This window comes from Chiroxiphia lanceolata, chromosome 9 (assembly GCF_009829145.1).
Source record: "Chiroxiphia lanceolata isolate bChiLan1 chromosome 9, bChiLan1.pri, whole genome shotgun sequence".
Classification (NCBI taxonomy): Eukaryota; Metazoa; Chordata; class Aves; order Passeriformes; family Pipridae; genus Chiroxiphia; species Chiroxiphia lanceolata.
In genome coordinates, this window is record NC_045645.1 from 11,729,426 (window position 1) to 11,741,780 (window position 12,355).

Below are 12,355 nucleotides of genomic sequence, written 5' to 3' on the forward strand. Positions count from 1 at the left end.
GTCTGTAACCTTTCCTGCTGCGAGGAAAAAGCCACTACGACAGCAAACCCTGTAGCAAACAGTTTTGAGGGAAAAAGCTTCAAGTACAACACTGGAACTCGAACCATTCCCTTACTTTATTTAACTTTCAGAAATATAAACTGCAAAGCCTCACTGAAACCATTAAGACCCAGCAGTGCAGCATATAAAGTACAAGAAAGCTCCTGCTTATTGCAATCAACATCCCAGGGACTATAAAACTAGTGTTATTAAATATAAAGTTAATAATATTGCCCAGAGATAATATTGTCCAGGCCTCTCTCTTTACTTTTTAACAATTAAATTCTATAAAATACGAAGTTGGAAATAAAGTCGAATGACTTTAGTGGAAGTTCAACTTCCACGTTATCTGATATTTTGCTTTTGCACCTGAAATCTCAACCATTCTGCATCTTTGTTATATACCTACGGATGTGCAAAATGCCTGATGATCTGTATATACTGGAAATTAGGAGTTTTCAGAAAATGTGCAGATAATCAGAATAGCCAGACACATCTGGAACTATAAAAATATAGAGACTAGTACTGACACATTCATACTTTTCATCTGTATACTGTGATATTCTTTTATCCAAGCATTAACCATACAAAGAAAAATCTTGGATTTTAAAAGCCTGTTGAAATATATTAATTCCAATAATTTCTTTGATGCCAATGGCTTGACATGGTATCAACAGGAGTTATTCTAATACCAAACTGGTCAGATTAGCATCACACCATTTCTGCCTGTCCATGGCAGAGGTTTCACCCAGTGACAACTTAACTCTAATTTTCATTGGAAGCCTTTGATATAGTTCAAGGGCATTATAACAACTCTGAAATAATTCTAGTGCGGCTTCTAATATCAAGACAAAAATACCATTCACCCTTTAAAAAAAATTGAAAGCAAAAGAGAAGCACATAAATATATTACTTTCAAATACCTTTGAAGTCAAGAGAGTAAGGGGAGGCAGAATTTGAACTCAGAAAACTTCATTCTCTAGTTGTGCCTTGAATCGTGCAGCACATTTAAAAGATCCATTTGCAATAATCTACTAAACCAACGAGTGAAAGACAGAACTCATAAAAAGCCTGTAAAAATCCAAATGCTCCAGCTATTACCCATTTCTAAAAATAAAGCAGAGTAGGTTTCAGTAGCAATAATAAGCTGCATCCTATCCATATTTCAGATTTATAAGAAAAATATGGCTGCCTTTTAGTACTCATGGCTCAGAGCAAACCGTGGCTGCTTCTGCCTTCAAAAAGACCACAAATAAAAGTGAGCTTTCAGCTTGCTGTTGTGTTCGCTTCATTTGTCCTTTAAGTGTGTCTAGCTGCTTCTGCACCCCCTTTCACAATGCATAGGCTGTCGTTCCATGACCTAGCATTATTAAATTGCACTTATCAATCATTCTTGCCAGGAATGCCATCGCCAACTACATTAAAGAAGTCAGAGAAGTCTGGTTTCAGCAGTCCCTCGCCTTCGCAGACCTCCTCCCTTGGAACGGCTTTCACACAGCACCATCGACCTGTCATTACAGGACCCAGAGGTGAGGCTTTACCCAAGAGCCCCCAGGCAGCTTAAACATGTGCCACGGCACCCAGTGTCCATCCCAGCACCTCTCCATGGAAAGCCATCGCCACCTGTGACCTGCCCAGAGAGAGGCTGCGCTCAGAACCTTGAGAACCCTGAGGATTTAGGTGTCTAGAGTTTGGTTTTGTTAGGCTGGGCTCTTTAGGCAAGCTCCTGATGACCACTCAAAAGTGCCTAAGGTGGAAGCGCTGGTTTTGAGGGCTTGGGGTTTTATTTGAAGAGGGTGGGGAAAGGGACAGGATGTGTTGCAGAGAGTGTCTTCTGCTTGTGACCATTCATCACGTTGATTCAGTCCAACTGTTTGAGACAGGGACCCATCCATCACTTCTGACCCTCGCCTGTCTTCCAGCACTGTGGCTTTCCTTCTGCCAGTCCTTTATTCTCGTGCTGCTAGTGTCAGTGTGGCGAAGAACCACCTTGTTAGGGGACTCCTTTGAAGTTGATTCCTTCAATGCTTTGGCTGGTTTTCCTCCCAGTACTCTTCCGACTGACTTTCCAAGTAAAAGAGATGTCCTCTGGGTCTAGATGTGCTTATACATTTTTGTTAGAAAGATGCATTTGCATTTAGCCTAGAAAACTAAATGTAATTCTCAGTTTACATTTGAAAAAGAACTCACTTGGGCACAGTAAGAGACACAAATGAATGAATCCTCTTACAAACCTCTTTGGAAGATACAAAAATAGGAATGAATGGTTGTGACATGTTTCTTTCTGCTATGAAATTTTGTTTCATTTAGAGAAGATTATTAAGGAGTTGGTCGAATGGTGAAGCATAAAAAGGCATATTAGCAATTCATCCCAGAAATTATTTGGAAATGTCTATTTGGCATCAGCGTGGTTTTACTGAGGGCAGCTTAAACTAGGAGGAGCCTCTTTGTCTGCACAGTCCAGGTGATGTGGTGAGAAGTGGTGGAATTGCACAGAGTTGAAGCAAGATCAGACTTGTACTTCATGGAGTTTTGTGCTTTGTTAAATCTACTTATTGTAGTTTGATTTGTTGTGGTTAATCTATTAAAATTATTCATTACCCTTAGACACACACCTAGGTCCTCAGAAGATGTTTAGGCATCTAAGCTCTGTACAGATTTCCCTTGAAATTTGGATCTGAGCTATCTGGCAAATATATCTTCTTTTAAAAGCCTTGCTAATTGGTGATATAAGTATGAATAATATGAAGCTTCCATTAACATTCTATTCAGTGCACATCAGCTGACTCCGAATTCCTGTCTTTTAGAAGTTCAGCCTTTTAGATTCGGGTTGTTGATTGATTAGTTAATAGGCCTTCCTTTATTTAGCTATGTTTTACCTCCCACTAATTTTTTAAGATCATTGACTGCCTCTGTCTGCCCCTATTTAGACCCTCTGTGTTTTGGATTTTTGTGTGGTTGAGAGAGGAAATATCTCACTGGTGAGGCCTTGTTTAAATCTCATCTACAGTCTGTTTTCACAAGACTTTTTCTGTGCACTGGCGAATATCCATCGGCTACGTGAGAAGAACATTCAATGGCAGCCAGAAGTTGAAAGAGCAAATACAATTATTACAGTCCCAAATTTTGTTTGTTTGGAAGGAGATGTCTTTACTAACTCCATAAAGAAGGACCACAGTTTTTAATCATCATGGTTCCTAACAGGTTAACCAAAACTGTTCTTCTTCAACATCTTCTATTTTATGATTGTTCACAAAGTCTCACAGATTTTCAGGAAAAAAATCCCTCTGAATTTCTTTAAGTGTCATCATCCTGGAAAAGTCTTCTCTCAGACTTCATTCTTTGTTCTTTTTGGACATTCCTTCTCAGTATTCTTCCAAGCACACTGGCTGTGTTTATTTCTCTGCTACAATGATCGTTCTGTTAGTAAAGGGTAATATACTGAGATGGATTATTTCCTGCAAATCCAGTTTTGTTCTTTATCCCATTGCCTCCAGTGTACTTTAGGGACAGTAAGCACAAGAGAGAAGCTTTTCAGGTATCAGAAGTGGCAGCATAAAGAGTATAATGCAATAGTATAAGAGGATATAATTCAGCTATTCATATCCACCAGTAGTTACTGCAAGTTGTGCCTCTGCAGAAATGATATAGCACACATATGTTACATTCTCTTTGGATACAGGTGCATTATGTAAATGGTCAGTGACAGGTCATTCTGAGGGGTCTTCAGAAAACTAAGAGCAGGACTTAATCTTCAATCTTCAGAGAGATTTCAGAGAGAGGAGAGTTGTGAGTAAGTAGGTCACCATCAGAGTAAGCTCCTCAGCCAACCAAACAATCGCAAGAAGGTTCGATGTCCTTCTCATGTTCATATGTGCAAGTTTATCACTTGGATGTGTGTATGAGATGCATTTGTAAAGCATGATCAAAATAGCAGAGAAGAAGCTGTAGACTATTCATGGCAGGTGTTGTCATTGACAACCAGTGATTTATAACTTCTCAGGAATATTCCCGAATCTTTCACACGCTTTCAAACATCCCTTAGAATACAGTGCACATCGTATGCTAGGGTATCCCAGGATACTGAATGCCCTTCCCAGTCATCCCCAAAGTGAGTCATTCTGGAAACAAAACTTCCTTGGAGGAGGAGTAGATCCTTAAGAGGATTTCTTAGCTCTGAGATGCTCCATCCAATGAACCAGTTGGAAAACCTCTGCTCTCATTAAATTGTCTGGATGCTCTGTGTTGTGGAGGGCTGTGCACTAGCTCCTCTCTGCACTGGTGCTGCTGCCAGTGCTCGGCCCAGCTGGGCAGTAGCCAGCAGAGAGGATCCGAGCTGGCTGACCAACGGACCAGATGTGCAGTGAGTGCTGGCGCATGGATGCCAATGCTTCAGTGACTCCTCAGTAGTTCCAACAGATGGTGGCAAGATCCAAGTTTCTTTGGTGCTAAGCTAGCAAAGTGATTCATGGAGCCTCACTTGATGATGGCAGTTTTTTGGGCATGACTCTATGAATGCACCATATGTCTTCTCTGGACCAGCGTGGTTAGGACTCAGTGCCTGGCAGATGGTAAACTGATCACCTATAGTGTGGCTTTAGCATCACTATCAGTTTTAGAATTTATTTCAAATACATTCAAGCACTCAAATCTCTTACTCCTACGCAGCATACTTTTGTTACCTGCAAATTAGATTATTTGGTGGTCAGTGTAATTCACCACAGCACTCCAGCATTGCAAAACCATAGTGTATGGCTGGCACCTCACAAAATTTCCCAGACCACTTGAACTCTTTACCAGACAGTGAAGGATTTAAATACCATGGGTGACAGCAGTATTTACATAAGTGGTTTTAGGCTTCCATGTATCGCTACTTACACTCTAGTGACTTTATATCTGGAGCTAAAAGTTAAATTGACCACGATCTTGTAAACCCAGGATGTACAGCAGCCTGTGCTGCAGAGCGTTCAAGCATTTCCACAGAATATGACAGTGTGGATCCTGCAAGCCAAAAAGCAAGGAAGAAAAGGCAAGTAAAGAAAAAAAATAACAATGAGATGGTATGTTAGGAAGATAAATGAAGGAGAAACACAATTACAAGAGGCAAGAAATACAGCACAAAGGGAAGAATCTGAGGAAGTGGGTGTGTGAGCAGAAAGAAGAAGGAATGAAAGTCAACCAGTGGACTGGTTTCCATTATATTAATTTCTCCATAATTACCATAGCCACTGAGACTTTTATCAGGACAAGGGCTGCCAGGGAAACACTGCAGGACAGTACTCTCTGTTCGTGCCAAAGTGGCAAAAACTTTATGTCACATATCTGGAAAGATATTGTGCCCTTCTCTATCTAAATTCTCGACTGGGTCACCAAAGTATCAGTGCCTGTTTGCTGTCCTGTCAACCAGCTTCAAGTGAATCAAAGTGATAATTCCTGCTGCACAGTGTAAAAAGACATTTTGTAATATCCTGTTCTGTACAACTTTCAGTGGCTGCTCCTCGGTGCTGTCAGCTGGCAGACTGGTGTAACCTTCTACTTTCCTTTGAATTTTGACAAAAACAAAGTGGTGCAACTTCATTTTGATACAGACACCTCAGATCAAGGGGTGGTAATGTCAGATAGCCAAAAGAGGAGAGCGTCACACCACAAGGGTGAGAAAGTTGAGGTGAAGCCATAAATAGCACAATGCTGCCCATCAGATGAGTTTACATGTTCCAGTCTACAATGTCAGGATAGCTGACTGTGTAGGAGATTTTGATTTTCTCCACTCAGTTTGCAGTAATCTGCTGTTGAAGGAAAAGCAGTTTCTAACAGATGGCCTCAAGGTCAGGGTTTAGCAATGACACGATCCCCAAATTGCCACCGACTGCAATGCCCAGTCAGGGAGGACAGGGAGGGAGGTTTGCAAACGGTTAAAGCTTCAGCTAAACAAAAGTCAGGAACCGTGTAATTAAAACTCTACCTTTGTTGTATTGTAAAGAGTTAGCCTGTGACATAGGAAATATTTAAAGGAACAGGCTGTTCAGCTAATTTGTGTGTGAGTGAACTGCTTAGACAGTCCTATCCTAAATTAACTATAAGACCACCCACCGAGCCCGCCTCATAAAGGGCTGTGATTGCTCAGCTTCATTTTGTATAACCATTCAATAATTACGAGATAAATGCATAACTAAAAGCTCTATTACACTAATAATTTGTACTGAGATAGATGTGTGGGACACCATGCTGGGTTAATTTGTCATCCCTGCAGCAAACTTCTAAAGAGGGCTCTTTTGCAGTGGAGTTGTGTTAATATGTTGCTCCAGTGAGGACATGTTAGAGCAACAAGATGACTTGGTCGCTTAATCTCCTAAAGAGGCAAAATGCCTGGAGGGTAAGTGCCAGAAAGAAGAAAGAGGGGTGATTAACACAGTGGACCCAGATTTAAACTCATCCTGACAAAAGGAGCTGATCTAACTGAGCAAAAGAACAAAAAAAGGGGAGTGTTAAAAATACTAATAGGATTTCATGCATCCCTAAAAAATAATATAAAAATAAAGTGCTGCAGGAACAGAGTGTTTTGCCCATGCTTTTACTGACACTGACTTCAGTTTCTTTGCTTTCTTTGATGTATCCGTGAAGTTAAACTATATGCTTTAAACAGTGCAGTGAACTATAATATTTTTATCTCTGTGTTATGCTAAATTCTTCTAGCTTCAGACACACACAAAAAGCACATTATTGCTTTAAATATGGGACCCATGTTTAAGCATCAGAGCTCTGGATTTTCAACCTCCTCTATTGACAGAACCATAAATCATGTTAAAGTTAAGTGAATTACTGTAGCGTGGAACTATAGCTTTAACAATGTTTATGTAGTATCAGCTTACCATCTACAGAATGAAAGGGGGGAAAAACACTGATATTAGAAATGGGAATGTGGAGTCCTATTAACTTAACAGCAATATATCACTCCAAAGTCACAGATTCCATTACCATGCCCTTTTTAGTATCAAAGCAGAATTATATCATCACACACATAAAGGTTGTAGTTTTTAAGAGAATTTACATTTCTATTGTAAACTTATCAACTGCATTTCATTATAAGAAAGACATGATATATTTTCCTAGCAGCAGTTTTTATCTTACGATGAGAATATATGAGAATACATCATGTGTATTAAAAGCAATAATAATATGCACAAGTTGACAGCATTTGATGTGATGTGGGAATTCTATGAATACGTTAAATTAGGGGGTTTTTGACCCATAGCTATAGTCTTGTAAGGGAAGAGTGCTTTCTATAGGTATGAGTTTTATTTCTGTCCCGATGTAATCAATTCTGTAGTATTCTGATCTCTCAAAGGCAGTAGAATTCTGACATGTTTTAAAACAATCTGCTCAAAATAGCAAACTTAACTGGCCCCCTGCCCATGCCAGAATCTGGAACAAGTGCTCAGTTCAGCTCTACAGGTTTTCAAATGCAGCCTGTACTACTCAGCAGTCCAGAGCTCAACCCTGAGCTCAAACACAGCTTTCAGCATATTTTCCTTTTGCAAGGAACTCTGTGGGCCTTGGCAAAATGTACTTCTGCCTCCCACTTGCTACTGCAAAATTTCTTACAGAAAGAGTGTTTCTGAACAAAGGGTCCAGGTGCCTTGTACCACTCAGAGCAGCAGAAAAGGGGCTGAGAGCCAGCCCTGATTTGGGGATACCATGGGTCTGTTTTTTCAACAGTGCTTAGCTGACCACCTGTACTTGACTTCTGGAGCTGAGAGATGGATATTCTACAATTCAGCCTTTCTTTTTGATGTTCATGGACAGGAACAGCTCCTCCATCCATCCTCCATCCATCCTATTTAGGGTATTTGTATATCTCTTGCATTGGTCAGCTGTGTATATTATATTTTGAATTTTTCATCTATGTTTGTCTACATGTGGGAGCAAATATCAGTGATATCTAAATTTTACCCATGCTAAGAGGGTAAAGCCTATTTTTGTTCTACAGCCCCATGATTTCTCACCCTTGTCAGTGCAAATGGGAATGTGACACAGGATCAGTTTGAATTTAGCTCATCCATGGCCCCAACAGACCTGTTGCCAACAACCCCTTTGCACCATTATGGGACTTAACCAATACTTAAGTTTTCCAGTGCTGTGAATTCCCTTCAAAGGGCTCATCCTAGGACTGGTCATCTTACCCTCAGCAGCTCAGTATTTAGGTAAAGGCAAGTTCTTGCTAACCTGAGTAAGCTGTTTCTCTACATTTATCACCCTAAAATCTGTTCCTAATGGGCAGTAAGAAAAATGGGGACTTTCAGAAACCTTTCAAAGAGTTATAGGGACACAGCTCCCATTGAAATTCAAAAGCAGTTAATGAATTCTCTCAGGACCTCTGCAAATCCCAGCCCAAGTTTCTTAATTATTTTTTTTTCTTGTTTGGGTAACTGCTTTCATCACCAAAATCTGGGGGCTTAAAGCTATTGTTTTAGGCTTCCATTCTTTACCTCTTGTATTGTATTATACACAGAAGTGTAAGTTCCTTTCAACAAATTTGGATTATTGCCAGATCTCCTTATTAAAAAGTCACTCTTCATATTTCCGATAAACACAGCTGTTTCATGGTGTTTGAAAGCATTTCACATCAGCCAGCATGGTGGCTTAGCCAATTAGTACTCTAATATGGTCAATTTTCAGAATAAGTACCTTTGGGGTACAAAGGGTGGGATATATCTCGCATAATGGCAACACTGGAACGGTAGGAAAAAGCTTACAGCACACAGGGAGTTAAAGCAACTTAGAAGCCTGACGTGGAAACCACTAGCAGAACAAACTGTTCTCTAACATTTCCAGGGAAATGACTTTTAAAAAAATACTTTCTTAATTGTAATGAAGCCAATTATAATGGCCTCAAAAACAAGCTGATAAAAACGATCCTGTTTCATTATGATTCTAATGTTACTATTTCTAGGAAGGCTGATCAATGTTTAATGAAGTATTAGTAAACTTAATTATCACTTTATAGAGGAGATATCTGAGCATTGTGCCCTAGTGAAGCTGATGCACTGTTCTCCTGGTCTGATGGACCATGGGCCTGTGAAAGAACAGTGATTTTGATTCCCAGCCCTCCTTAGAGTAGGCAAGGGGTGCAGGGTGATCGTGGCCTTTTCCTGAGCAACACTAAGTGACCCTTGCAAAGACTTCAAACGACTTTATGAAGAAAGCAATTTTATCCAGTCATCTGGACTTGAAGGGGTTGGCAAGGCTTTTTGGAAGAGGAGATGGAAGGTGGATGGACCAATATGTCCCCCCATATGTTGGGCTGTGCTGGTGGAGAAATCTGAGCACTGCAGGTGCGATCCCAACATCCCTTTACCACATCAGTGAGCACTCCCTGGGAACAAAGATCCCATTCCTCTTTATCAGGATTGCTCCTTTGTTCCAGAGTACTAAATATCTGAAGAAAACTATAACCTGTTTCAAATTAACTTATTTTTTATTATCTGATCACTCAGTTGAACAAAATTCACAGTTTTGGCACTTCTTCATAGCCTCAGCCATATGCAGTGCTCACCTAATCAATAAGTGAAGCTTATTTTATCCATTACTTATTTTGTTATTGGCTACTACAAATCAAGAAGGGAAAAGACAAGACAGACCTGCATAATCAGACGTTTGAATTCAGCGTTCTGAAAAACCCTCTGACTTCTGTGCTGCACAGCACCACAAGCTCATAAAACACTGAAGAATCCAGTGTAGCACACAACAGCTGTACTGCATAATTACTTGGCCCAATAGCAGTAGTTTTAAAATACTGGTATATCTGTTGCAGGCCACCATACATTATCATCTCATTTTCAATAAAAAGTCTGGGATGTTTCAGACGAGCTTCAATGGAATTAGAATCATGTGTGCTTTGAAATATTTATGCTTGCCTTGAGATGGAAGGATAACTCCTGCCTTCAACCCCCACACAAAATAACAGATTTAATAACACCAGATAGTCCAGCTCCTCTGTACCTACAGCAGGTAAAATGAAGTTCTGATCTGGAATACACATCTTTTCATAGGTTGTAGAACTTATATTTTACGTCGTTTACTGAGGTCAATAATAAAATATAAATGTCACAGGCTGAAAGACGCCAGGAGAAATATGGTTTGGCAGGATGGAGCTGCTTAGGGATACATAAATAATAAGTCAATAAGTAAATAAATAATAGACAAAGACCTATTTTATCTTCCATTTGAAGATCTCAAAGAATTTACAATCACGGATTAAGACTTGTAATATTCCATAAGAAGTAGTAGGAGCCTCTTCTCATACACAGGACCATTTGCATCAGTGTAGGTGTAGTTTTTGGAATTAATTACTATAATTTTTATTAAGAGTTTCTGAAAATCATGGCATTTTAGAGGCAAATAAGGAAAATAGCAACCTGTTCTATATTACTTCTCATGCTTTAACTGATTCAAAATATTTGTGGGGATTCCTATATTTGGAAACATGGTTGTGTTCTGTGCTCAGAACTTGTTTGAGCAGCCAGTTTTGCACTCACCAGAGTTGCTGACCACAACACAACCATTGGAGTAATGGTCTGTATCTGGGCCAGCAGTTTTTAGACTTAAGCATTTAATTCCCTCTCTCTAGTATCAGGCAGGCACATTTGTAATGTTGATCAGTTTAATAGTAGTGGATTTTTCCTCTCACCAAACAGCCCCTCCTTTTGCCTCTTGAGAAATTTGGTATTTCCCAGTCAGAAGCTGCAAAAACAAACCTTTTGGAGATCTGTATTCTACTCATTACTTCTTATGCCAAGAAGAAAATGACCCCTCCATGTCACTGTATGGCACAGACTGGGGACTGATGCCTATTTGGTCTGGTTTCCTTCCCCCAGTCCTTCTTGTGGTCAGCAGAAAGCCCTCAGCTGTGCTGAGGAGTTGGCCAAGACTCTGAAGAGGAATCACTTTCTCCTTTTTGCAGCACTTTGCTTTGCTGAATTATTGTTGCTTATTTCTGCATTCATTTTTCTTCTCTCTCTCTTTGGGAAGATCAGTGACACATGATTTCCACTTTGTTTTCTACCCTCACATGCTGAGGAAGTCAAGGCAACAGAAAAAGACTCACTACTTACATGCCAGTGAATATTTCTTTCATCTTTCATAAAGCAAATTAAATTATTAAATGAAGACCCACATCTTGGAAAAGCTAAATACAGTGTGGTCTCAGTGTGGTCTCAGGCCTATCTCCTTTTCATCCAGAGAAAGAATAGGAATGAGTTTGTTCCCAGATATGTACAAACGACAGTGCAGTTGCATAACAATTTCAAATAGTCTTAAAAGAGCTGATACTAAAAGGAAATTTTTAAAAAATATTTTTAAAATCCCAATCTATTTTTTTACAGAATTAGATGTTTGCCACATAAATTTTTATTTCTCACTTTTATCTTCATCCTTCATATTCCATTTGACACACAAGGAAAGGGGAAACTACAAAAGGAGATAGGAAGAAAGAGAGGAAGAATATATTTAATATTAAAAAAAGATAGAAATATTGTATGATAATAAAAATTTTGTTGTAGTCATCAAAACACTTGCTGACAGCTTCAGTTGAAGCAATATTCCTGGCAAAATGTTTTGAGGAGCTCTAAAATGACTGTTGTTTCCTGGAATAGGTTATGGTATCTTCATACCTCTGAAGTGGCTCTGACGTGAGTGTCATTAAAGTGGTTCCACCTCAGGGGTTGGTGTAGGTGAGATCAGAGGCTGCCACTTTAGGTAGGATTCACCTAAATGAAGCTGTGTACATAGACTGGAGGTATCTACCTCAGAACAATACCAGTGGGCTCTTTGCACATCCACCAGTGAGCCAGTCAGTGTGGTCAGTGAAGTCCAGTCAAAGATAGGGGTCTGTTTTGGGATAAGATGAACAACTCCTTATACACCGTTAGTTCTGCTTAGTTCTCTGTTGACTCTAATAATTGGCTCCATGGTAGACACCTAGAGTTCCTAAGGGGAATTCCCCATTATCTCTGCCTTTAATAGCACACTTCAAAGTTACAGCCTCTCCCAGGAGTCTGGGGACAGGAAAACAGCCTTTATTTCTTCCTTTGAAGATTTGGGTTCTTTATCTGAAGAGTTTTCAAATATACTGTGATTTAAGATGCAAACTCAAACAAAACTAGTTGTCTTAAAAGTGAATAAGAAATAATTAACAAGGTTTGTAAAAAACACAGGAGATAAGCCCAGATGTGCAGACAGGTTGAACAGGCTGGGTACACAGGTGTTTGCCTTGGCCATGGAATAGCTGTCAACATTTCCATAACGAGGAGTGTGGGAT

General features: G+C 39.7%; 1 protein-coding gene across 16 annotated transcripts in view; it reads left to right on the forward strand.

Annotated features, from left to right (window-relative positions):
- The window catches only part of NFIA (nuclear factor I A), a 410,936-nt gene that overhangs the window by 357,410 nt on the left and 41,171 nt on the right, over positions 1-12,355 (forward strand). For 9 of the 16 annotated variants that reach the window (XM_032696705.1, XM_032696706.1, XM_032696704.1 and 6 more), the window contains one exon: positions 1,440-1,568. The exons of the other annotated variants lie outside the window; for them this stretch is intronic. In XM_032696705.1, coding sequence (XP_032552596.1) covers positions 1,440-1,568 — 129 coding nt within the window. The remainder of the gene's footprint in view (positions 1-1,439; positions 1,569-12,355) is intronic. 16 annotated transcript variants of the gene reach the window in all.